General features: G+C 64.0%; 1 protein-coding gene across 1 annotated transcript in view; it reads left to right on the top strand.

Moving 5' to 3' along the window:
- Positions 1-11,528: 11,528 nt before the first annotated feature.
- Positions 11,529-21,316, top strand: part of RXRA (retinoid X receptor alpha) — a 95,784-nt gene continuing 85,996 nt past the window's right edge. The window contains exon 1 of the mRNA XM_065879836.1: positions 11,529-11,694. Coding sequence (XP_065735908.1) covers positions 11,667-11,694 — 28 coding nt within the window. The 5' untranslated portion in view covers positions 11,529-11,666. The remainder of the gene's footprint in view (positions 11,695-21,316) is intronic.

Here is a 21,316-nt window from a genome sequence, read left to right as displayed (position 1 = left end):
GTGAAGCCATCAGGGCCCTGCAGGGCGTCACCCTGGGCCAGTCGAAGCCTGTGCAGCCTTGTCGGAGATACTGACACAGACGCCTGCCCAGAACTCCTTGGCAGCTCCAGACAGAGACCCTGGATGCCCCTGGGGGCCGTTACGGTGTTGTGGGCACCTTTCCTCATGGGACCCAGCAAACCCACTGTCTGTTAGAGGGTCCACTAGAATGAGACGCGAGGCTCAGTTAACTAGCACCCTTTGTAGGCGTCATTGGTCCAATCACAGCAGTGATACTTAGTAGGTACCGTGTACCTACTATGGGCCTGACCCTCTGCAAGCTGCATCTCGGACACTTACAAGGGCCTTCCTGGAAGGTCCTGGGGCCCTTGCTTTAGTCGGGGGGAAGCAGGAGCAGGGCAGCCAAGGTGCTCGCTTGGGCTCCATGGACTCATGAGCTGGCAGAGCAGGGATCCAAACGCAGGTCGCTTAGAAGGCCCAGCTCTCTCTGCACCTCCACCCCATGGGCCCCCAATAAGGGCGCAGAGGGCTGCCTAGCTCACAAGTCTGTCCAGGCTCCTTGGCCTGTGGATCCCGCTCAGAGAGGCCTGAAATCCGGCTAAGCTCTGAGCTTGACCGTACAATGCAGCCGCGTGGGGAGCAGCTCAGGGCTGGTGGTCTGATGGAGGGAGGAGAGGCAACACTAATTCGTCTTCAGATGGCTGAAGGGGGCGAGGGCAGGAGTGACAGGGCTGAGAAATCCTGTTAGTCCTTTGCTCAGCTCCGTCTGTCAAGTGGCGTCTAGACAAAGCCGCTCCCGGGGGCAGCGGGCATGATGAAGAGCTCAGGCCAGGCGGCAGGGACCTCGGAAAGGCGCTAATCCCTGCTGCTCGTTGGAGGGGGCGGGGCCAGAGGGAGGGCCAAGCCCCACTCAGCTCCAGAGCTTGCCGGAAGCGCCTGAGGGTTGGAAGGTCTGGGAGCTGGCCTTGGGCGAGCCCCTGCCTTCTTCTGGGCCACGGGGTCCCATGTGTAAAATTGGGAGGAGGGAAAGAAGGCCTCCCGGGGATCAGAGTGGTCTGGGGGCTTCCCGAGTCCTGCCTGGCACAGCTTCTCTCTCTAGTCCTCTGGAAGGTGATCAGGGCAGGGCGAGGCCGCAGGCTCTTCTTTGAGCCCAGGGCAGCGGGGGTCCCGCAGCTGAGCTGACCTGGGCTGAGCTGGGGGTGGGTTCTTGCAGGAGTGCCCTCAGCCTCCTCCTCCGGCCAGGTCTGACCAGCTTTGCCCTCTCGGAACCAGGCTCCAGCTGCAGACCATCCTGGACCGCATTCTGGGAGGTGCCCCAGGCCAGCCACTATATAAAGCAAGTCACAGCATCTCGAGCTGGTTTCCTTTGCAAAACGGAACCCATCATGGCGTTTGTCTCTGTGTACGAATGAAAGCGTCAGGGCAAGCCCTCAATGAACGCAGCACCTAGCTTACTGTCACCTGAGGGTGGGTCCCCTGGGCTCGGACCCTCCCGGGGGTCCCACACCCCCGTTTCCACAGCACTTTAGCTGGGTGTTGGAGGCCCTTCCAAACCTGGGCCACTCCGACCTGCAGGGGCAGAGCCACTGCTCCCCACTGAGCATCCTGCCCCCCACCCCTGCCCCCCCGTAGTTGCCCTCACCCCACCCACCCGGCTGACCTCCCCAGCAGGAGGCTTTGCCTTCTCATGTCCCCTGGCCAGACACCGGCCCCATGTCCAGGCACCTCAGAGCGCCGTGCCCTGACACCTGGTCAGAGGGCCCCAGAGCCCTTTCTGGCTGTCTCTGATCCCTCATCTCCTTTTTCTCCTTGGCCTTATGTCCTGTCCCTTCTCTGGTCTGTGAGTGTCTGGTCCAGCTCGGTGTGTGTCACACCACAGCGTCACCTGGAGATGGAGGGAGGGGGTCCTGGACCTTGTGGTGTTCTCTTCCTCGTTGCCCCCTCCCCTTAGACCCTTGACCGCTAACTCCCAGGAGGCACTGCAGAGTGACGGTGGCATTTGCGGGGTGCCAGGGTCCAGAGCACCGTCCTGCAGCTCAGAACGTCTTGGATGAAGCCAGCCATTCAGCTGAATTGGCAACAGACAGCCAGGAACAAAAGCCAAGTGGCTTCTGCGTCAGCCTTTAAAACCACCGAAATGATCTCACTTGTCATGCTGTGGTCCAAATATTTTGCCCACTTAGACGAAACCTTCTGTGCTTGTGAAATTAAGTGTATTATTAATCTCACCTGGCCCGGTGACAAGGTGGGCAGATCAGATAAATAGCCCCGTAGCTGATCGAGCGAGTGAGAGCGTATCCTTATCGGTACAAAGTAGACGTGGGTGTTTCCGGCTCCACGCCGATGGAGGAGAGGCTGCCCGGAGATGGGGGTGGCAGGATGGTGGGGGCTGGGAGTCCCCCACAACGAGGAGGCTGGGGGGAGCAGTCGTGCATGGAGAGGAGACAAGACCACTGGCTTCCAGGGCCCATGAGGCTGTCACAGGGGTCCACAGGGAGGTGGGAGCGGGCTGCGTCTTTGAGCTGAGCCGGGGTTGGCTACAGCACCGAGAGTCAGATTTCAGATGCATTCAGACAGGCTTTTGTTAACCCTATTTTTTTCCCCGATTCTAAATGTGATAAAGGCTCATTACAGAGAAACGAAGAAAATTATAAAGGAGGATGTGCAAAGCTCCTGGCTCCATTGCTAGAACTCCCCACCAGTAACAAACGGGAGGAGGGGCTTCTTTCCTGAGTTTTGTGGATGCGTTTATAATTGGAATTTTTTTTCCCACTTGGCAGTGTATTGTTTTTAGCACACGCATGTGTTCTATCGGAGCTGATCCTTTATTACCGTTGTTTTTGTTTTGTGGCTGAGCCGTGTGGCATGTGGGATCTTAGCTCCCCGATTGAACCCGCACCCCCTGCATTGGAAGCGTGGAGTCTTAACCACTGGACTGCCGGGGAAGTCCCTGATCCCTTATTATTGAACAGACTGACGATCGTCAGGGTCCCTTGAGGCTGTTTCCCACCTTCCCAGCTGCCGCCGGGCCTCATCTTCCGTCGCTGAATCTCCCACTGAGCGTCCGTTTCCTTAGGATGCGGAGCGGCCGGCTTAGATTCGGGCGTGGCTCTCGCTCTGCTCCCGGTGAGGCTGCGACCGGGTCATCCCCAGGACAGAGCTCTGGGATCACACACCAGTGGGGTGAGGGGCAGCAGGCTTCTGTTGCAGAGGACGAGACTGAGGTTGGGGAGAGGACGGCCAGCAGACAGGCTGAACCGACCAGGGCACCTCCCTGAGTCTGAACCCTAGGAAGTGACACCGGTCAGGCTATCAGGGTGACAGTGTCCTGGTCGGCTAATGTTTCTCTGAACCTGGTGAGCCGAGAGGGCCAGCGGCTGGACTGCCGTGTGCCAGGAGTTCATGGGGCCAGCCTGGCCGGCCAGCTCCTCAGGACAGCCTGACACAGGCGAGGGTGGTGTTGTGTGGGGACAGCAGCTTCCCCAGGTGTTCTGCCTCACCCTCCCTGCCCAGGGGAGATAGGAGTGCAGCTGGCAAGGCGAGAGCTCACCTCTGCTGGTGTCCCTGTGCCCTCCCAGCCAGCCCTGAGCAGCCCCAAGGGCCTGCTGGGAGTTTCCCTGGGCCTTCCCAAGCATATGCTTCTTAAGATCTGAGACCCAGGGGCCAAAGCAGCAGAGCACTGCTCGAGGGGAGGAGCCCTTAACCAGCTCAGCTCCAAGGGCCGGAGCCACAGCCGTCTCCCCAGCCGTGAGCGTGGTGTGGGCAGACTCAGCTGAAATGGGCCTGTCCCCACCCAGAGGCACGGTGCCCTGCGATATCAGGGACCCGCATCTAGATGCTAGGACGATCTGGAAATTTCTGGCCACAAGGCTTAAACCGGGTGACGCTGGGACCTAGCCTGGGTGAGCTCGACTGGATTCTGGGTGGAGCGCCTTGGGGGGTGATGGGTGTGAGATGTACCCTGACAGTGACCATGGAGGCTGGGCCCGGCCGGGCTTGATGACCCAGTCACCCAAGCGGTCTCCTGCCTGCTCGCTCAGGCCAGGCCCAGGAGGGGCTTCGTGACTTGATCTCATTCGGTCCACCCTGGGCGCTACAGGATCAGCCCCGTCATCCTCCCTTAGTGGGGCTTCCCTCCTGATTCGGGGCTTGGACTGGCCCCTCAGGGGCGGGGGACTAGTGGGCAGGCTCCGGAGCCCCAGTTGGCCTCGACCCCGTCTCACCCCTGCCTCCCTCCCTGGGGCCTGGGAGGAAAGGGCCTTGCTGCTATGCCCACTTGAAGCCACTGGATCCGGGCAGCCGTCCAGGCCATGCGTGGGGCCCCTGACTGCCTGGTTTTTGTCCCCCGTCCTGCGTCGCCATCACCCCGGGGAAGGTGGGAGCCCTGATGCTCACATCCCTGGAAGAGATGAGGACGGAGTGACCAGAGAGGGGGCAAGGGGAGGGCAGCCCACTGCACACAGGGTCCGGGGCTCTAGGGTGAGGCTGGGAGGACCCCCGGGTTGCCACGGCGAAGCAGAAACCCCTGTCCTGGCAACGTATTGGTGGAGGTGCCTAGTGGGTGCCCACATGTGGCTAGTACCGCCTGGAAGCAGGAGGTGGGGAACGTGGACGGCAGGGGCCCAGGAGGAGTGGGCTTCCCTGAGGCGGTGATGGAGGACGGCGCCTGTGGCCGGGGAAACGCGCTCATCAGCGCCGCTCCGGCCCGGGGCTCACCTTTCCTGTCCGTCCGTCTTGCCTGTGAAGGTGACGTCCCCCTTCCTGGGCCAGCTGCAGGCAGGTGGGTCTGGGCTCTCGCCCTGGGCAACATTTCCAGAACAGCCCCTCTTTTTCAGGACAGCTCAGAAGCGGCTCCTCTGGGGAGCAGGGACCCCGGTTAGCGGGAGAAACAAAGGCCAATAGTCATCATCGGCCTGGGGATGGGGCTCCTCCAAAGGGAGCTCTGGGGCCTGGGGGCAGGCGGGTGGGACCAGGTGGGGTGGGGCGTGGTGTGGGTAACGGTGGAGGGGGTTAAACACCCCCCTGGAGATTTTCTCAGAGCTAAGTCTTTGGGTTCTTCTCAAAGCCTTGCTCAGGGTACATGCCCGACCCAGGGACCGGAGACTCATTGTACTGATGGGTAAACCGAGGCCCTGGGAGGGAAAGGTGGTTTTTCTAAGTGCAGAAGGACGGAGATGTAAACAGGGATCCTGAGGGCCCACCCCCAGGCTTGCAGAGGAGCTACTGCCGCGATGGTAGGAGCCTGGCCCCTGAAAACAGCATATCCTCCCACCTCCCCGCCCTCCCTCCGTGAATAGTTCGAGCTCCCACGATGTCCCGGGTCGGGAAACGGAGAGCCGGTGGTCCCATCCCCAGGTCCCCAGCCTTGGCGAGCTTGCAGGCCGGTGGGAATGGCAAGGAATGGGACCTCACGGAGGGATAGAGAGGGTGCGGGCTGTCGTGGGGCACAGAGACGGCCCAGCCAGACGGGGGCGTGTGTCGGGGCGGTCGGCCGCCTGCCTACGGCGGCCGCCTTGGGGCTGCACCTTCCAGTGGAATGCAGAGTGGCCGGTGTGGACGACGATGGTCAGAGCTGTAGTCTGCCTGGGATGGGGGCGGCCTGTGGGCAGGCCGGGCACTGGCAGGAGGGAGATGACTCGGCGGGGGGTGGGCCTGGCTGGTTTTCTTAGGAGCTTGGACTTTATCCCGAGGGGAATGGGGAGCAGGAAAGGGTCTCTAAGCTGGGAGTGACCTGATGGGGTGGGGGGATGGGGGCGGTGCCAGGGCTCTGCTCTACGCTGGGTGGACGGAGGCTGAGGACAGGCCCAGCAGGCAGGGGTCCTGGGCCTTCTGGGGCCTCCTCTGTGGGGGTGGCGGCTTCAGCGGACCCTGAGCTGCAGCCTGGAGTCAGGCCAGGCCCTCCTGGGACGCTGCTGGCCGAGTGCTGCAGAGCAGTGCGTGCCGGGCAGTCTCTGCCCCGGGGGTGGCGGACCCGTGTTTTCAGGGAAGGTTTCTCTCGATGCAAGCACAGGGAGCGCGGGGCAAACTCCTCCGCTACTTTCCCATTCCTCAACGCACAAGGACTCCTCTTTACGGCTGCTCTCAGTATCCGCTCCCATCTCCCTGTTTCCGCAGTAGCCGCATGTACAATGTTTAAACCACGTTGGTGGATGACAGAGACGTAGGATATTTTTAATCCCAACGGGCTATTACGGTTCATATCATGTCTGCCAAATAAATATTCTGAATCATTTCCCGTTATCTTTTTGGGGGCAAGTTGACTACATCAGTGAGATTGCGTACAGCGGCTCTGCTCTGTTTATCCACCTCTTATGTACATGTATGTATACAGAGAGGGATTTATGTAGCAGTTGTCGATAATAAATGCTCCCGGTAAAACACGTTATCTTCTTGCGGTGTCTGGAGAGGGGCATGATGGAGGGGAGCCAGGGAGGGGCAGGCCATCTTCAGAGCCAGGCCCAGGATGGAATCGGCACCCCAGGCTGGGACTCTTGGCCTGAGCCCTTCTCCTGAGCTCCTGGTATATGGCAACGTTGATGTCCCTGTTGATGTTCTCATTTCATATAAAAAAGGCTCCATGATCAGCTGGCTATTTTCTTCCATTTTATAGAAGAAGAGACTGAGGTTCAGAGAGGGCCATGTGAGAACTGGTGGCTGAGCCAGGTGAGGCTTCCTCCTCCTGGTACCCACCCTAGCACCCAGTTTTCCAAGTCGGCTGCCTGGCCCTTCTCTCTGGACTCTGGTCTCACCATCCACACACCAGTGAGAAGCAGGGAGGTGGGGCAGTTCACTGTGAAGGCAAGAGGCTGAGGTGGGTGGTTGTCCTAAGGGGGTCTGACCATCAACCTCTATTGTGAATCTGTTGACTTCGGTGCTGGAGCCGCTGCATGACATGGAGCCGGTCACTGCTCCCCTCTGGCTCAGTATCACCAGCTGTGAAATGGGGAAGCAGGAATCTGTCTGCAGGGCTGGGGTGGAGTTGGTGGAGAGGGTGCCTGGCAGTGTGTGGCAGACTTGGCACCAAGAGTCCCCAGGAAACACCAGTGTCTTCCTCTGCTGGCTCGGAACCCTCTGGACCACCTGGCACACTCTAACCCCCCGAGCTGCCTCCCACTCCTCCTTTCCCCCCTCCCCCGTCATCTGTGACTCCTTCCAAGTGGCCTTGGGGTTTGGAGGGAGCATCTTGTTGGAGGCCTCTGGAAGGATCCCACCAGCTCTTGCCTGGAGCTGCCCCGAAATCCCGGTCTTTGTTCACACAGCAGCCCCTATCCCCTCAGGCCTGTCTCACATGAACTGGTTTGCTCAAACTGCCTTCCAGCTCCCAGAGGTTTGGAAAGAGGCTCGCACACGATGGAGGGAAGCTGGCTGCCTTCAGTGCATCTCATTGAAACAGAGCCTAACCTTCCTCTGGCCTCTTCTGGTCTGGGTGTGTGGGGCTGGCTGTCCTTCAGGGCTGGTAGCTGCCTGTTGATGGGAGCAGACATTTCACAGAAGGCGTCCTCTCCTCCACTGCGTTTCCACCTCCCCCTTGCCCCAATCCCTTCTCTTCTCCCTACTAAGCAGGACAGACTAGAGGCTGAGGGTGGACACGTAGCTTTCCCGCACTTCCCCACACGATGGAGAGACAGGGCAGGATTCAGGGCAGCTCCATCTGTCTCGCCACGTGACCTCAGGTGAGCCCTTGCCTCTCTGGGCTTCATCCCCACCTCCTAGCTTGAGTCATCTGTCACCAGGGATAGAGACTGTCGCCCCCAAAGGAGCCACAGAGACGGTGAGAAAGTGCCCTCCGGGCTGGGGGACTTTGGGACAGGTTGGAGTGCCTAAGCCCCTGCCCTGCCTGATGGGGGCCAAAGGCCCCAACCCCCTGCGAGATCCTGCCGGTTGCCAGTTTGGGATCACACGGACCCTCCCTTGGGTGAAGGAACCGGAAGCAGCTGAGGTGCCCCCGCAACTGCTGGGAGCCGTCCACCCAGACGCCAGCCTTGGGGGCTCCAGCCTGGCAGACACCGGCCTTTAAAAATATTATTCACCAAGTGATTCCAGAGACCGTTTACAAGACTGAGCTGAGACAGGCGCATGGACAAAACCAAAGTACCTTTAAAAAGCATCCTTCAGGAGGGGATAAAAAGCCCCAAACAAAAAACAAAACCCTCTCAGATCCCAGGTTGTAAATAGATGGATATTACTATAAAAATAGTTTTGGCTGCAGGAGCACATGGCAGGAAGGCTGGGGGTGGTTTTTTCCACTGTTAGCTCGGACCTGGCGACTCCAGATGGGGCAGCCACTGTCCCGGGCGGTGTCCTGTGGGATCGTTTGCACCAAGGCGCCCCAGCTCGAGGGGGGAGTGTGAAATAGAAATAACAAGCAGCACACACATTTTCCGTCAAGGAGCCCGGGTGTCTGCCCCTCTCCCCATTCCGAGCCAGCCGGCTCCTGGAACACCCCTGCCCACTGCCACTCCCGAACCCCTGCAGATGGGAAGGGGAGGCTGAGAGCAGCTCGGCATCTGTAGGCGCTGAGGATGGGTTGGAGCCAGGTCTGCGTGGCTCTGGACCCCACGCTCCCTTCACTGTCCATGAGGTCTCCTGGAGCCCTGGGCGAGGCTGGGGCTGGGGGACACCTTCGTAGGTCTCTCTTAGGAACAGAGGCCCCTCTTGCAGCCTCGGCAATCTGGGTGCCTGTGCCTTGCCCGGCATGAGGAACCCATATGGAAGTTTGCCTGTGTGTGTCTCCCTGGCTCCAAGTGCCAACAGTTCCAAAGGGAGTCTCGAGTTTTCCAGGGCAAGGGGGAAGGGGCTGGGGGAGGGTGGATGTGTCTTATTTCCCCCCTGGGCCGGGGCTACCAGAGGGCCTAATTCACCGTCTTATAATAATAGTGATAACAGTAGTGGCGGTAACTATCACGAACCTCCTCGGGCCCAGACTCTTCCTGCATTACCTTGTTTAGTCATCGCCATGACTCAGCAGGAGGGGGTGGCCATGCCCACTTTCCAGATAAGGAGACTGAGGCCCAGGGAAGGGAGTGACCTGGCCAGGCCACACGTACGGTAAGAGGCAGAGCTGGGATCGGCCCTTGCCTGTTCATCTGGGACCACACCTCCACGTGAGTTCCCTGAGCACAGGGTCTGGCCCCTTGGTAAAGGCTTAAGTGATGTTTGTTGAACGAACGACTGATCCACAGCGATGGAAGCACACCCCCGACCCGTCCTCATCCAGCAGAGCACGGACGGGCTGTCCACACAGGATGTGACAGGAAGGCAGTGCTGCACCGCAGGTCACTGGGGGGCCCGGGGGGCCTGTGCAGGCTCACACCCTCAGTGGCCCAGAGGTTCCCAGGACAGGCCTTGGGTTCAAACGCTGGCTTCGTCCTCACTGCAGCATGACCTGTTCCGTCGTGTCACCTCTCCCAGCCTCGCTGTCCTCATCAGTTGGGTGGGCTAGCAGTGCCCACTGCCCACGGGTTGTTGGAGCTCTCCTCCTCGTGCCCAGTGGGGCCCCCGAGTGGCGAGGGCATCTGGCCTCTTCTTCTCTGGCAGGAGTGGCGAGGTCTGATGCGGGTCAGGGGGACAGTCCGGGAGGATGGGGTTCAGACGGGCCGCTGATGCTGTACGTGGCTAGGGCCACGCCAGAGGTGACGGAGACAGGCCTGGGAACTGGGGCTGGCACGCGGCACGCACCCCAGACGTGTCAGCACCCGTTTGCTCCCTCTCGTCCTTTCCCTGGGTGCTTGCCTGCCCCCAGCCCTGGCAGGAGGAAATCAGTTGTAGGAGCGGGTGGCTGTGCTGGGGGAAAGGGGGAGTGCGTTTGTTGTGGTGACGGCAGATGAAGACCACACTCACACAGGCTGATGCTGGAGGGAGGGCAGATGGGTCGGCGGCCCAGGAGCCAGCAAAGACAGGGCTTTCTCTGTGAGGGGATGGGGTACGGATCAAGCAGAAGCCAGGGGACAGGACAAGCCTGGACCGTGGCCTGTGCTGGGGGAGGGAGGGCTCCCCCACCAGCACTTGTCCCACAGCGCCCCACCTCAGGGTGCTCCAAGTGACCCGAGGGCCTCCCTCCTGGAAGGGTCTCAATGGCCTTGGTGGGATCCAGCTCCCGGCTGTCCAGTAGGAGGTGGTCCCGTTGCTCCCCCATTCCACAGAGGGGAAACTAAAGCCCGTTAGGGTGGTGAGGCTGGCTTGAGGTCACACAGGCCACAGTGGTGCACCCCGCAGTAGGACCCCCTCTCTTGTGAAGGGCAGTGGCTGTCCCTGGGCAGCGGTGACGGCCATCCAGTCATCACCTCCCTATCAGTGCCCCCTGGCCCGGGGGCCACCACGTGCAGCCTATGTGACCTTGGTAAGCCCCTCTGCCCAAACCCCCACCCCAACGAGCCTGGGTCACCATTGGGAATATGGGTCTAGCAGGGGTCTGTGAGGAGGGCGGCCCAGCGCTGGGCGGCCGGACACAGCGACGGCACGGCAGCGCCTGGCCTGCGCCCGCTCAGGAGGCTCGGCTCCGCGCAGGTAACTCACACCGAAGCCCCAACTCCAGCAGCCCGAGCGGTCGGGACAGGCGTCCTTCCTTTCGCTTTTAAACAAACAAGTCATGAATTTAAAAGCCAGGGCAGAGAACTGTCCAAGGCGTAAAAATAGCCACCGGCCACTAAGTCAGCACCCAACTCCCGGCAGCTGGTCCCCAGCCTGGTGCCTTTAAAGAGGGCTCCCAGAAGCCAGGGCCACAGGGCAGCAGAAACGGGAGCCCCTCCTTCCCGGGGGGCCAGCGGAGGGTCCGTGGGGGCGGGGCCGGGGTGCCCTTCGATCTCTGCTTGCCCTGAGTGTGAAAGTCGGGGGCGGACTGGGGGCTCCAGAAAATAAAACACTCCCCAGATGACGGAGCCGAGCCTGTGCTCCCGCGTCCGGGCTCACGGCCACTCAGGGCCTCAGTTTCCCCACGTGCCGGCCAGGGTCGGCGCGCAGCGCGGCCGGCCGCTTTGTGCGGCCGCCCAGACAATGGCCCGGCCGTGCCGGTCGCTCCAGCCAGGCTCTCCGCCTGCTCCGCCGGGTGGTTTTTTTTGGGGCAGGCCGGGGAGGGAATACTGCTCCCGCCCCGCCCCCACCGCCCCCCCCCCCCCGCCCCTGCGCCCCCACCGCCCCCGCGCGGCTCCGGGGAACCCCTGGTGGAGGGAAACTTGCAAGTTTGCACCGCTTGCTTGCTCGCTCGCAACTCGGCGGCTGGGCGGGCGGCGCGCGGGGGGGGGCGGGGGGCGCGCTCCGGGCTGACGAGGTGGGGGCGCGGAGGGGGCGGTCCGTTCCGGCCGGGCGGGGGGGACCGGCGGGGGGTGCGCTCCGGGCGGGCGGGGCCGGGCGGGCGCGCAGGCCGGACGGGCGGCGGCGCTGCGCCGAGTCCGCGCCCGTCGCGGGCCCCCCGCCGCCCCCCCGCCGGCGCCGCAGCGGTCGGAGCGGGGCGCGGGCGCGCGCGGCGGGGGCGCGGGCGCGGGCGCGCGGCGGCGGCGCGCAGCACAAGTAGTTTACATTGTTGGGCGACTTTTGCAACAACTCGCCGCGCCGCGGCCTCCGCGCGCCGCCGCCGCCGCCGCCGCCGCCGGCTCCCGCCGCCCGGGCCCGGCCGGCCGCGCCGGGGGCCGCCGCGCTCGTCCGCCTCCCGCCGCGAGGTCGCCGCAGACATGGACACCAAACATTTCCTGCCGCTCGGTGAGTGATCGCGGGCGGCGGCGGGGGCGGCGGCGGCGGGGCGCGTTCCCGGCGCGCGCGGGGGCCCCGGCTAGCCCCGCGCCCCCAGCCTGCCCGCGCGGAGTTGGGGCGCCGGGCGGGAGCGGGTGGGCCGAGCAACTTTTACCCGGGCCGGCCGGGCTGGGAGGGGGCGAGGGCGGCTGGCGGCCCCCCGGCCCGCGCCGGGCCGACGACTTGGTGGCGGAGCGGGAGTGGGCAGCGGGCGGGCGGCGGGGCCGGAGGGGCAGCCGGTCGGCTGGAAGCGGGGGGCTCCTGGCCCCTCCTGGCAGCGGCCCGCGACCCCCGCCCGGGCGCCCACCTCCAGCGGGGCGGCGCAACTTGTGCGCTCCTAGCCTTCAGCCGCCCTGGCATCGGGACGGCCTCTGCGCCGCCGCCTGGGCTGCCGAGTCCAGCAGGCCGCCGGCCCTGGAACACTCCGGACTCCTCCTCCCCCAGAGCAGCCCGGGCGCGGGTGGGCAGGGTCGCCAAGGGGCCGTAAGACCGGGAACATCAAACCTGGGGCCCCATTCCAGAAATGGGGCCCCTCACTCTGGCGCACCAGAGTGTTCTCCGGGCGTTCTCTGGAGCTGGCCCTGCACTTGGGGTGGACACCCTAGAGGTACGGAGGGCCGGTTTTCCTGTTCTCCCGCTGCCATCCCACCCAGTGGCTTCCCTGCCCCGGACTGCTCTCCAGTTCAAGGCCTGGACCCACGGAGGAGGAGGAGGGGGCATGGCCGGGTGCCCCGAGCCGTCGTCCTCCCTAGGGTTTGGGAGCCAGTGAGAGGCCGGGAAGGGGGGAGGGGGTGGGGAGACTTTATAAATGAGCCCGGGAAGGATATTAATTTGGTGGTGGGGCCGGCAGCTAGGCTGTCAGGCTGGGTGAAGGATTTGTGCTGAATGGAAATTAGAGCAGCTGATTATGAATGAAACCCGCGGTCTATTGCCCCTCCTGCCTGCCCACCCTCCTGCAGCCCGGGGTGCAGTTTGGCCACCGGCTTGGCTGCCAGAACTCAGCACAGCTGCAGGGATGTTTGGTGAGACGGGGAGGTGGAGGGGAGCCGCGTGGAGCTGGCCCCCCTCCCCGGGATGTCTGGGCGAGGGTCTGAGCGCTCCACTCGGCGCCGGCTCACAGAGGGGCATACGGCAGGGTGACAGGGGCAGGGTTCCGAGTTTGTCAAAGCTAAGACTCCTTCCCTGACTCTGTACAGCGAAGACCTCTGCAGGCACCAGGCTGAGCACCCTCCTTCCTCCCCAGAGCCCCCAGGGTGGGTGCTTATGCGTATTTTGCAGATGACAAACCTGGTTGAGAGCGACTGAGGCCACAGACTACAAAGTGATGGATTTCGGATTTGAACCCCCAGCCCATGGTGACCGTGTGTGTGTGTGTGTGTGTGTGTGTGTGTGTGTAGCAGGATTGAAAGCTGAGTTGTTTGACTTGCCACTGCTGGGCCTGGCGTGGGCCTGGCGGGGCCCCGTGGAGGCCGACAGCCTCTCCTGTCCCCCGTTAAAGCTTTGCACACGTGTGTGCACATACAGAGCATCCCTCTGGACCAAGAACGCTCAGCTCTGCCTTTGCTCCCCTCCTGGCCCCCGCGATGAGGCAGGGCCATGGCTGGGTACCTGGAGCGGGACAGGTCCCAGTGTCTGACATCCTGGGAGGGTCCTGGGAGTCAGCACACATAGGGTCCAGGCTGTAGGGTCGCTGTGCTGGAGTTCCTGTGAAGAGGAAAGGTCGTGCCCCAGGAACCTGGGTAGGTGTTGTGTTCCTCCCCGCACCTTTCCCCCTTCCCCCCCACACCCCCCACCCCCACCCCCCTCCCCTGCGCCCCGCCGCCCCCCTCCCCCCCCCGCTGCTGCAAGTTGGCTGGCTGGGGGAGCTTCTCTCCTTGACTCAGCCTGTGGCCTCCCAGGCAGCTCATGCCCCAGGCCTGAGTGGAGAGCCCTGGGCTCTGATTACACTTTATTTTTTTCTAAGCTTGTGAGCAGCTCTGAAGTCCAGTGGAGTTGAAGGTCCATTTAAGCGGCTACTTGCCTAAGCCCTTTTGTCAACACGGCCTAATCCCTCGTTGGGGGTCAGTATCAGGAGGCCCGGCTTGTCCAGGCGCGGCTGGCGACCCAGGGCGGACCTGGAGCTGCTGGGCAGGTGGCGTTGCCCCATACGGTTGTCCGGCCGCTTTCGGGGCCTTGGGCAGAGGGCCTGCTCCTTCCAGCACCCATCGCCTGGGGCTCGGTGGGCTGGGGTACTTGCTGTCACCCGCCCGGGAGTCTCCCAGTTGCTGAGGCTTCCAGTGGGGGCGGGGCGGGGATGAGCCCAAGGTACAGATCTGGAGGCCAAGGAACGTGCCCAAGGCAGCCCCTGCTCCCTGCCCCTGCTGCCACTGCCCAGGGCGGACCAGTGCCCGTGCCCGTCGAGGGGAGACGTGCGCTGGCATCAGGATGGACAGTGGGACTGGAAGGCTGAGTCCGCAGTGTCCCAAGGTCTCAGACCCCAGACCCCTGGCTGCTAGTAGCCCCTTTGCCCGGGGAAGGGTGGGGGGCAGTAGCAGAGCAGGAGGTCCACTGGTCACCCTCTGGGCAGCTCTTGGGGACCTGGGAGAGCTTGGAGCCCTGGTAAGGGGCATCTGGTAACATCAGAGCCCTCGGGACCCAAAATAGAGCACATTCCGGGGCCTCCTGAAATAACAGGGTCATGTGTCTCTCTGGAGGCTGGGCTTGGAGGCTGGGCTTGGAGTCCGGCCTGCGAGGCAGTCCTGTCTTGGCCTGGGCACTGCTGACTATTGGGGCGTTTGTTTTGGTAAACTCTGGAGGGGGCTCTGTTTGTTGTCGGGGGAAGTGTCAGGGTGAGAAAAACAGCCCTCAGATGGGTGTGGCCGTGGCCGTGGCCTTGCTGGCCTGCATCCTTGCCTGGGCTCGGTTGCCTGTCTGCTGTGCCTGGGCCCAGCGTGTAGCCCTGACCCACTCTGCCCGAACATGGGTGGGGCGAGCTGGGGACCCCCAGGAGGAGCCACGGAGGGCGTGCGGGCGGGCAGCGCTGAGCTGGGGTTTGGCAGACTTGAGCGGGCAGCCCTGCTCGCCCCGGGGCAGCTGCTGGGGGCCTGATCCCAGCTCCACCAGCTCTTCCAGCTGTGCCTGTCCTTCCGGGCCTGCGGGGAGCTGGGCCTCCTCCAGGAGGCCCTCTGCCTGCCTTTCCCCGGCCCCTGCCCCACCCCCTCTGTGCCTCTGTGGGCGGGTTTCGGTTGGTGGTCCTTGTCTCCCGTTCTGGGGGCTGGTGGTGGGATTACTGTGTGGTACAGAATGGGGCTGGGTGTGGGTACCACGGGCTCTGGCATCAGGAGAGGGGCCCCTCGGTGAGCCAAGGGGGGACAGACAGTGGCTGCACAGGAGGTGGTGTGGGGTCGGGGGGAAGGCCCCAAACGCCTGCCCAGAGCCGGTGGAAGCTGCCTCCGGACTTTCATTTTCTTGGCTTGCCCGGGCTCTCTCCACAGTTGGTGTATTTCCACGGTAGGCAGTGGTCTCGAGTAAGGCCCGTCCTCTAGGAGAGGAGGGCTCCTGGGCCCGACTCAGCTGCTGTCCGTAGGACAGAGCAGAGGCCACTGAACTGGCTCAGGACAAGACCTGATCCACCTTCCCTTTTCATCCACCCCTAGTTTGTCACAATTTGTCTAGCTGGCTCTGGTGGCCAGGGCCTTGAGGTGTCCCATCGACGGGTCTGTTCCTATGGGAGCTGACTACAGGCAGGGTTAGGGATGGGCAGGGGTGCAGGCCCTTGAGAACCTGGGTGGCTGGTGAGGTTGGGGGTCTGCTTGGGGATCAGATACCTTTGCCCTGACGTGCACGGTGCAGGTCTGTTACCTGGATGCTATGGAAGGTGCGGGGAGAGGGCCGGGCCCCTCCCCGCCCCTGCCTGCACTGCTTACGTTTTCCAAGGGGCAGTTCCATCTTCACTCTCCCTTCCTCTCCTCCTCAGGCCCCTTTGTCACTTGCTCCCCCTACCTGCTCTCTCTCGAATGACCCGGCCATTCCCGGGGAGAGGGGGAGCAGACCCTGGGAGCTGCACCTTCCTGGGGGACCATGTCCTCTTGTGGGCTGGTGGTCAGGCCACTGGGGATCGGGTCCTCTGTCCCTGCTGCCTGTGTGTGTGGCTTGCCTGCCGGGCTCTCGGAGCCTTAACTGTCCATCTGTAAAATGGACACGTGTGTTGGCCCTTCTACGGTGCTGGCGGAAGGGCAGCCCATCTTATTTCAGGGGCGTGTCTACCTGACGGCCCTTCTTCGAAGGCAAGGCCCGTGGCCGGAGCCTCCCTGTGTCCCCTGCCTGGATCAGTGAGTGGCCCGGTTCTCGAGTGTTAGGCTGAAACAGGAGCACAAAGCAGAGGCATGGCTGCTGCTCTCAGGGCTGCGGGGCCCCAGCTGGAGAGGAGGGCCGCCCCCGGCCTCGTCTCCCGCGCGGAGCGAGCACCGACGCGGCCCCTGCTCTGTGCACCGTCCCCGAGGCCCGCAGGAGCTGGTGGGGCGAGGGCCTCGCTCGCGCGCCCACCGAGCCTGGGGCGGGATGTTCCGAGCAGTCGTGCCCCAGTGCCTCACAGACGGAGAAATTGCACCCTAGAGTTACAAAGCAGTCGTCTAGCTCAGCCGCCGAGTGAGCGTGGCGGAGCAGAAAGCGGCTCAGTAAACCTGGCCCGGCCGACGCGGAGGACAGTGGGGACACGCGGTGTGCGCACGCTCAGGCGGCTGCAGCCGCGCGCTCGCTCTAGGCCCCGCAGCTGGGCCCTGCCTGCCCTGTGCCTGGCGCTGTCTGTCCTGTGTCCCTACGTCTGTGTGTCCTCTCGCGCCTGGGACCCGCGGCCCTGCGTGAGTGAAGCAAGTGAACGGGGCGGCCGCTCAGGGACCCATTTCCTTGGTCTCCAGAAGCCAGATGGGCCTCCTTGGCCCGCGTCTGTCCCATGTCTCGAAATCTCTTCTGACGTGTCCGGGGCACTGTGCCGTCCACCCGAGGACATGATGGCTCCATTCCCTGGGCGCCTGCTGTGTCCCTGGGCCCCGGTTGCGAGGACCTCGTGACAGCCTCGCGGGGCCCACGGAAACGTGAGGTCCGTCGCGGTCTTTGTGCCGCGCTGAGCCTCTGCACGGTCCTGCCTGCTTTCTCTCAGCACCTTGGTGTCCCAGTGGCGGGGCCTGAGCACCAGCTGGGCCAGGACCAGTCCCTGGGGTGGCGCCGCTGTCCCCCGACCTCCTGATCGTCAGGTGGCCTCTTCAGAAGCCGCTCTCCTGGCGGGGCCTGGGTCTGTGCCCCGTCCTGGCTCCCCGGGAGCCCTGTTATGCGTGTCGGGCCCTCAGGTGAGGGAACGTTTTGTTCTGCGAGACTTGGTGGAGGTTGAAGCTTCGCTGTCCCCGTCTGTCCCCGTTCTGTCCCTGTTCACCCCTCGAAGGTCCTCTGGGGAGTAGAGACCCCGAACCTCCTCCGGGATTGTCCCCGGCTGGGGGTGGCGCAGGGTCGAGGGTATTATTGATGGACTGGAAAACCACGGGCTGGGTGACAGCTAGAGGCGCAGCCTCGAGACGCCCGTGGCCTGGGGTCCCCGTCCTCGCCCCGCCAGGGCAGAGCTGTCTGGCAGCAGATTCCTGAGGGACCTGGTGGGGGTACTGGGCGAGGGCAGCCACACCTGGTCCCCTTATCTCTGCACTCCCTGTGGGCAGCGCACACGCGTGTACGTGACCGCACGCCTCCACGCGTACACGCACAACACGCACACAGGTGCACCGCTGTGAACACACGCACACGTACGAACACACGTGCACACGCGCGCACGGGCGCTCACGCACCCACTCCCACGAGCGCGCGCACACAAATACGCGTGTACGGACACGCGCACGGGCCTGGCCTTCCCATCATAGAGTCTCAACGCGCTTTTCCTTAGAAGGACTCGGGCCTGCTGGCTGGCTTCAGTCCCCACGGCGCTCGGGGAGCACCTGCCGAGCGCCGGCTGGGCCGGAGCTGGCTGTGAGCGGGAGGGCGGCCGGGCTTCCTGTGGGAGCCAGTCCTGGCGTGGACTCTGAAGCAGAGGCAGGGCTGCGGCAGGTCAGGGGGAGGGGCGCTCCGGGTGGAGGGTCAGCCGAGACAGGGCCCAGCAGCCCGTGTGGCCGGAGCTAGGAGAGGCCGTGTTGTGTGAGAGCTGGCTGGTTGACACGGTGACCAGGAGGGGCCCCGGGGCCCTGGGGTCGGAATTAGGCCTCCAGCTATGTGCAGAGGCTGGGCTGGAGGAGAAGGGTCCTGGGCGGGCTTGGAGCCCGATGGGGTAGGTGCCCCTGTGAGTGGGCTCTGGCTGGAACTCAGCACAGCGGCCTGCACTGGGGGCGGGGACCCCAAGTGGCTTCCTGGCGGGGGGGTCAGGCTGGGCCACTGGGTTGGAGATCTTCACCTCCCTGAGCACGGGGCTGGGAGAGGACCCCCCCCACCCCCCAACTCCTGCCCAGCCCTGGCTCTTCTCCTGCCCCCTTCTCCCCTTCTGGCCCGTGGGCCCTTGGCCTGTCCTTGGGGACGTGCTCTCCACCCCATGGGCCCGCCATTACATCATCTGAGACGGTCCAGGGCCTGGGGCGCTAGTGGCTTCAGCGAGGGGGCCTGGGGTCTCTGGGAAGGGTGATGGAACAGTCTGGAAGTCAAGAGGGCTGAGCCCAGTCCCGGAAGGCCGTGTCGGGCCCAGAGCACCAAAGTTGGGGGATGGGCTGTCTGTGCCGGGGCAGGGCGACCGGGCCTCCTGGGGTCAGAGCAAGGACTCGAGGACCAGGGTGGGGATTGACCTTGGGTCTGGGAAATGGGATGTTGGGGGGCCTTGTGGGGCTGGAGCCACTGAGGGCCTCGGTGTGAGTTGTTGCCCTGGGGTCCCTCCTCGTGAGATGTTCACGGCTGGCCCTTGGTCCCGAGTTCCTGAGACAGGTGTGGGGCGCGCTGTCAGTTGGGGCTGGGGACACAAAGAGGAGCCCTTGGTCTGCTTCCCGGTGACCCAGAGCCTGGCCCCGGCACCCCTGCGCCTCCATGGGCTCATCTGAGCAACAGTGGTGTCTCGCCGTGCCTCGGTTTCTCTGGCTGTGCCCAGGATTCCGGGCCGGTGGTGATGGATCTCAGCAGAGGCCGCGGCCGTCCTGAGCCTGGAGCCTCCTGCGCGGAGGGGAGGAGAGGGAGGGGAGAGCAAGTTGGGCCCGGGCCAGCCGTGTGTAAATCCTGCAGTGGTCATGGATAAACCCCGCGGAGTTCAAAGCCGGCCCCGGGTGCGGCTGCTGGGCTGTAATGAGGTTACTGATTCAGCTGGCTTCCTGGTGCTGCGGCCCAGAACCGAGGGAGGCTGGGGAGCCCCGGGGAGGGATCTAAGTATCCCGTAATTGACCAATTTAGCTTAAGTGTCCACACTGGCCCCGGGCAGAGGTCAGGTGGTGACAGCCCAGGTGGCCGGAGTCGCTGCACTCACAGGCCCTCTGCCCGGCCCTCTGGAGGAGGCGCCGTCGGGCGGCGGGCCCCGAGCCCCTCCGTGGAGGTCCCTGTCCCGGTCCCCTCCCTCCGGTCTGCGGGGCCGTGTCCTCCGGCAGCCTGAGAGCTTTTCCCGCCAGGCTGTGCGTGGTCTTTCGCTTGTGAGCCGACTGAGTAGAGTACGGGGCGCTGGGCTCAGTTCTGGACGGGGTGCCGGGCTGCCCTGGTTCAGCTCCGCCGCTTCTCATTCGGACGCGGGGTGACGACGCAGCCTCGTAGGGACACGGGAGGGTCAGCCAAGGGAGTGCTCACGGTGGGCTCCAAGCCGTCCAGGAAAGCGCCCATGATTGAGGAGTGGGGTGGAGGTGACCCACGACTGCCGTCAGTGGCAGCTCACCCCACGCCATGGAGGATGCGCCTGGGGCCCTGGCGAGGGGCTGGTGGTCCAGCCCGGCCCCTGCTCTCCAGGAGATGCAGGCCTCCTGTCCAGAGAACCCACCTTGCTGGCTGCTTGGCCCTCAGAGGCCGGGCCCGGCATGGGGCGGCATTGGGCCGCGGTGGCAGGGTGGTGGCCTGGGCTGAGTGCCCTCCACGTGGACAGGCCCTGGGGTGGGGCTGTTGTGTCCACATTTTGGGGATGAGGACTTCAGTCTTGGGGAGCTTGAAGGATGTGCCCAAGGTGCCCTGGCTGTGTACCCCCGTGACCCAGCTTCATCGGGAGCAGCTTTGGGGTGCCCTCAGCAGAGGCTGTCCCTGCTGCTCCCAGGAGAGACCTGTATGGTTGAGCTCTTGGGGTGTGCCCTGAACCCCCTTGTCTTGCCCCCCCGGGCAGGCTGGTGGTCACCCCTCCCCCGCCTCCGGGCGGCAGGAGGGCCCCTCCCCTGCAGGGCTGCAGCCCAGCCCAGGGTTGGGTGGACGGTCCAGTTGGCTCTCTGGGCAGCTCGCTGCGTGCCCGGGCAGGTCCCTTCTCCCCGCGGGCCTCGGTTTCCCTGGGGCCCTCTGGCTACCAGAGGCCTCTGCTCCTCCCTTCCTTGGCCCTGTTCCCCTGAGCTGGTGGCCTTGCAGTTGGGGTGACAGAGCTGGGGATCCCCTCCTCAGGAAGTGGCTCCGTGCCCTCCCTCTGTTGAGGGGACAGGATCTGAGCTGTGGGAGGTAGGAAGTCGGCTGCGGTGGGGAGTGTGGTCAGTCCCGCCGGGTCCAGCTCTGGCTTTCACCTGGGAGTGTTACGGTGAGACGGTTTGGGGGTAAAGCAGCATGTCGGGGGGGAATAATCTTACTGATGGGGGCTGGGCAGAGCGGGGGCAGGGGAGCTGCAGGTGCTGTCACGCCAGCCACCACCCAAGGCCGGGCCGGCCCCTTCTCTCCTTGGGCCCTGACGTCCCCAAGCTGGAATTCTCCGCGGGCCCCCCTTGCCCCTGTGTGGAGCTCGGGCCTCTGCTCAGTGTCACGTGACCCTCCAGCCTCTCCCTCCGCATCAGGCACCGCTCACTCTGCTTTCTGGCTTTCTTGTGTTCAAAGCGTGCTGGTGTGATGAATGAGTACCAGCTCTGAGCTGGGGACCGTGTGGCCCTGGGCTGGCAAATTTACTTTTCTGGGTCTCAGTTGCTCCACCTGTAAATTGCCTGGGGAAGTCAGGGAGGCTTCAAAGAGGAGGTGATGTTGTAGTTAGGTTTTACGGGATAAATAAGAGTTTGTTGGGTGGGCTGTCCCTGGAGGATTTCAGAAGGATCCAGCGGCACGGCCAGGCTCCTCTACCTGGCCCCTTGATGGCTGCTTACCGGCCTGTGCTGGTGAGGACCCACGTGAGCGTGAGGGGTGTGGTCAGCTGCTCTGGGAGTGATTAACCTTGGGAGGAGGTAAGGCTGGGAGTGGGCCTGGCCGCGACCTGGCCACCCCCAGCCTGGCGGCAGGCAGCCCCTCTGAGCCCGATGTCTGCGGGCCCGATGTCCCCTCTGCTTCCCGGGCCCTGGGATGTCCTGGTCTGGAGCGTGGCCCACGCTGGCCCACCTTGTGTTCTTACGCCAGCTCGGAGCTCTGGCTCCTGGGGGTAGTGGCCAGAGTTGGGCCCCTCTCTGGGTGGAGTAGCTGGGGGTCCTTTCCCCACCCGCCTGTCTGTCCCCACATCCCTTGGTCCATCCCC

Source organism: Phocoena phocoena, chromosome 6 (assembly GCF_963924675.1).
Source record: "Phocoena phocoena chromosome 6, mPhoPho1.1, whole genome shotgun sequence".
Lineage (NCBI taxonomy): Eukaryota > Metazoa > Chordata > Mammalia > Artiodactyla > Phocoenidae > Phocoena > Phocoena phocoena.
The sequence above is the reverse complement of the archived record's forward strand: the minus strand, read 5'-3'. Positions and strand labels throughout refer to the sequence as shown.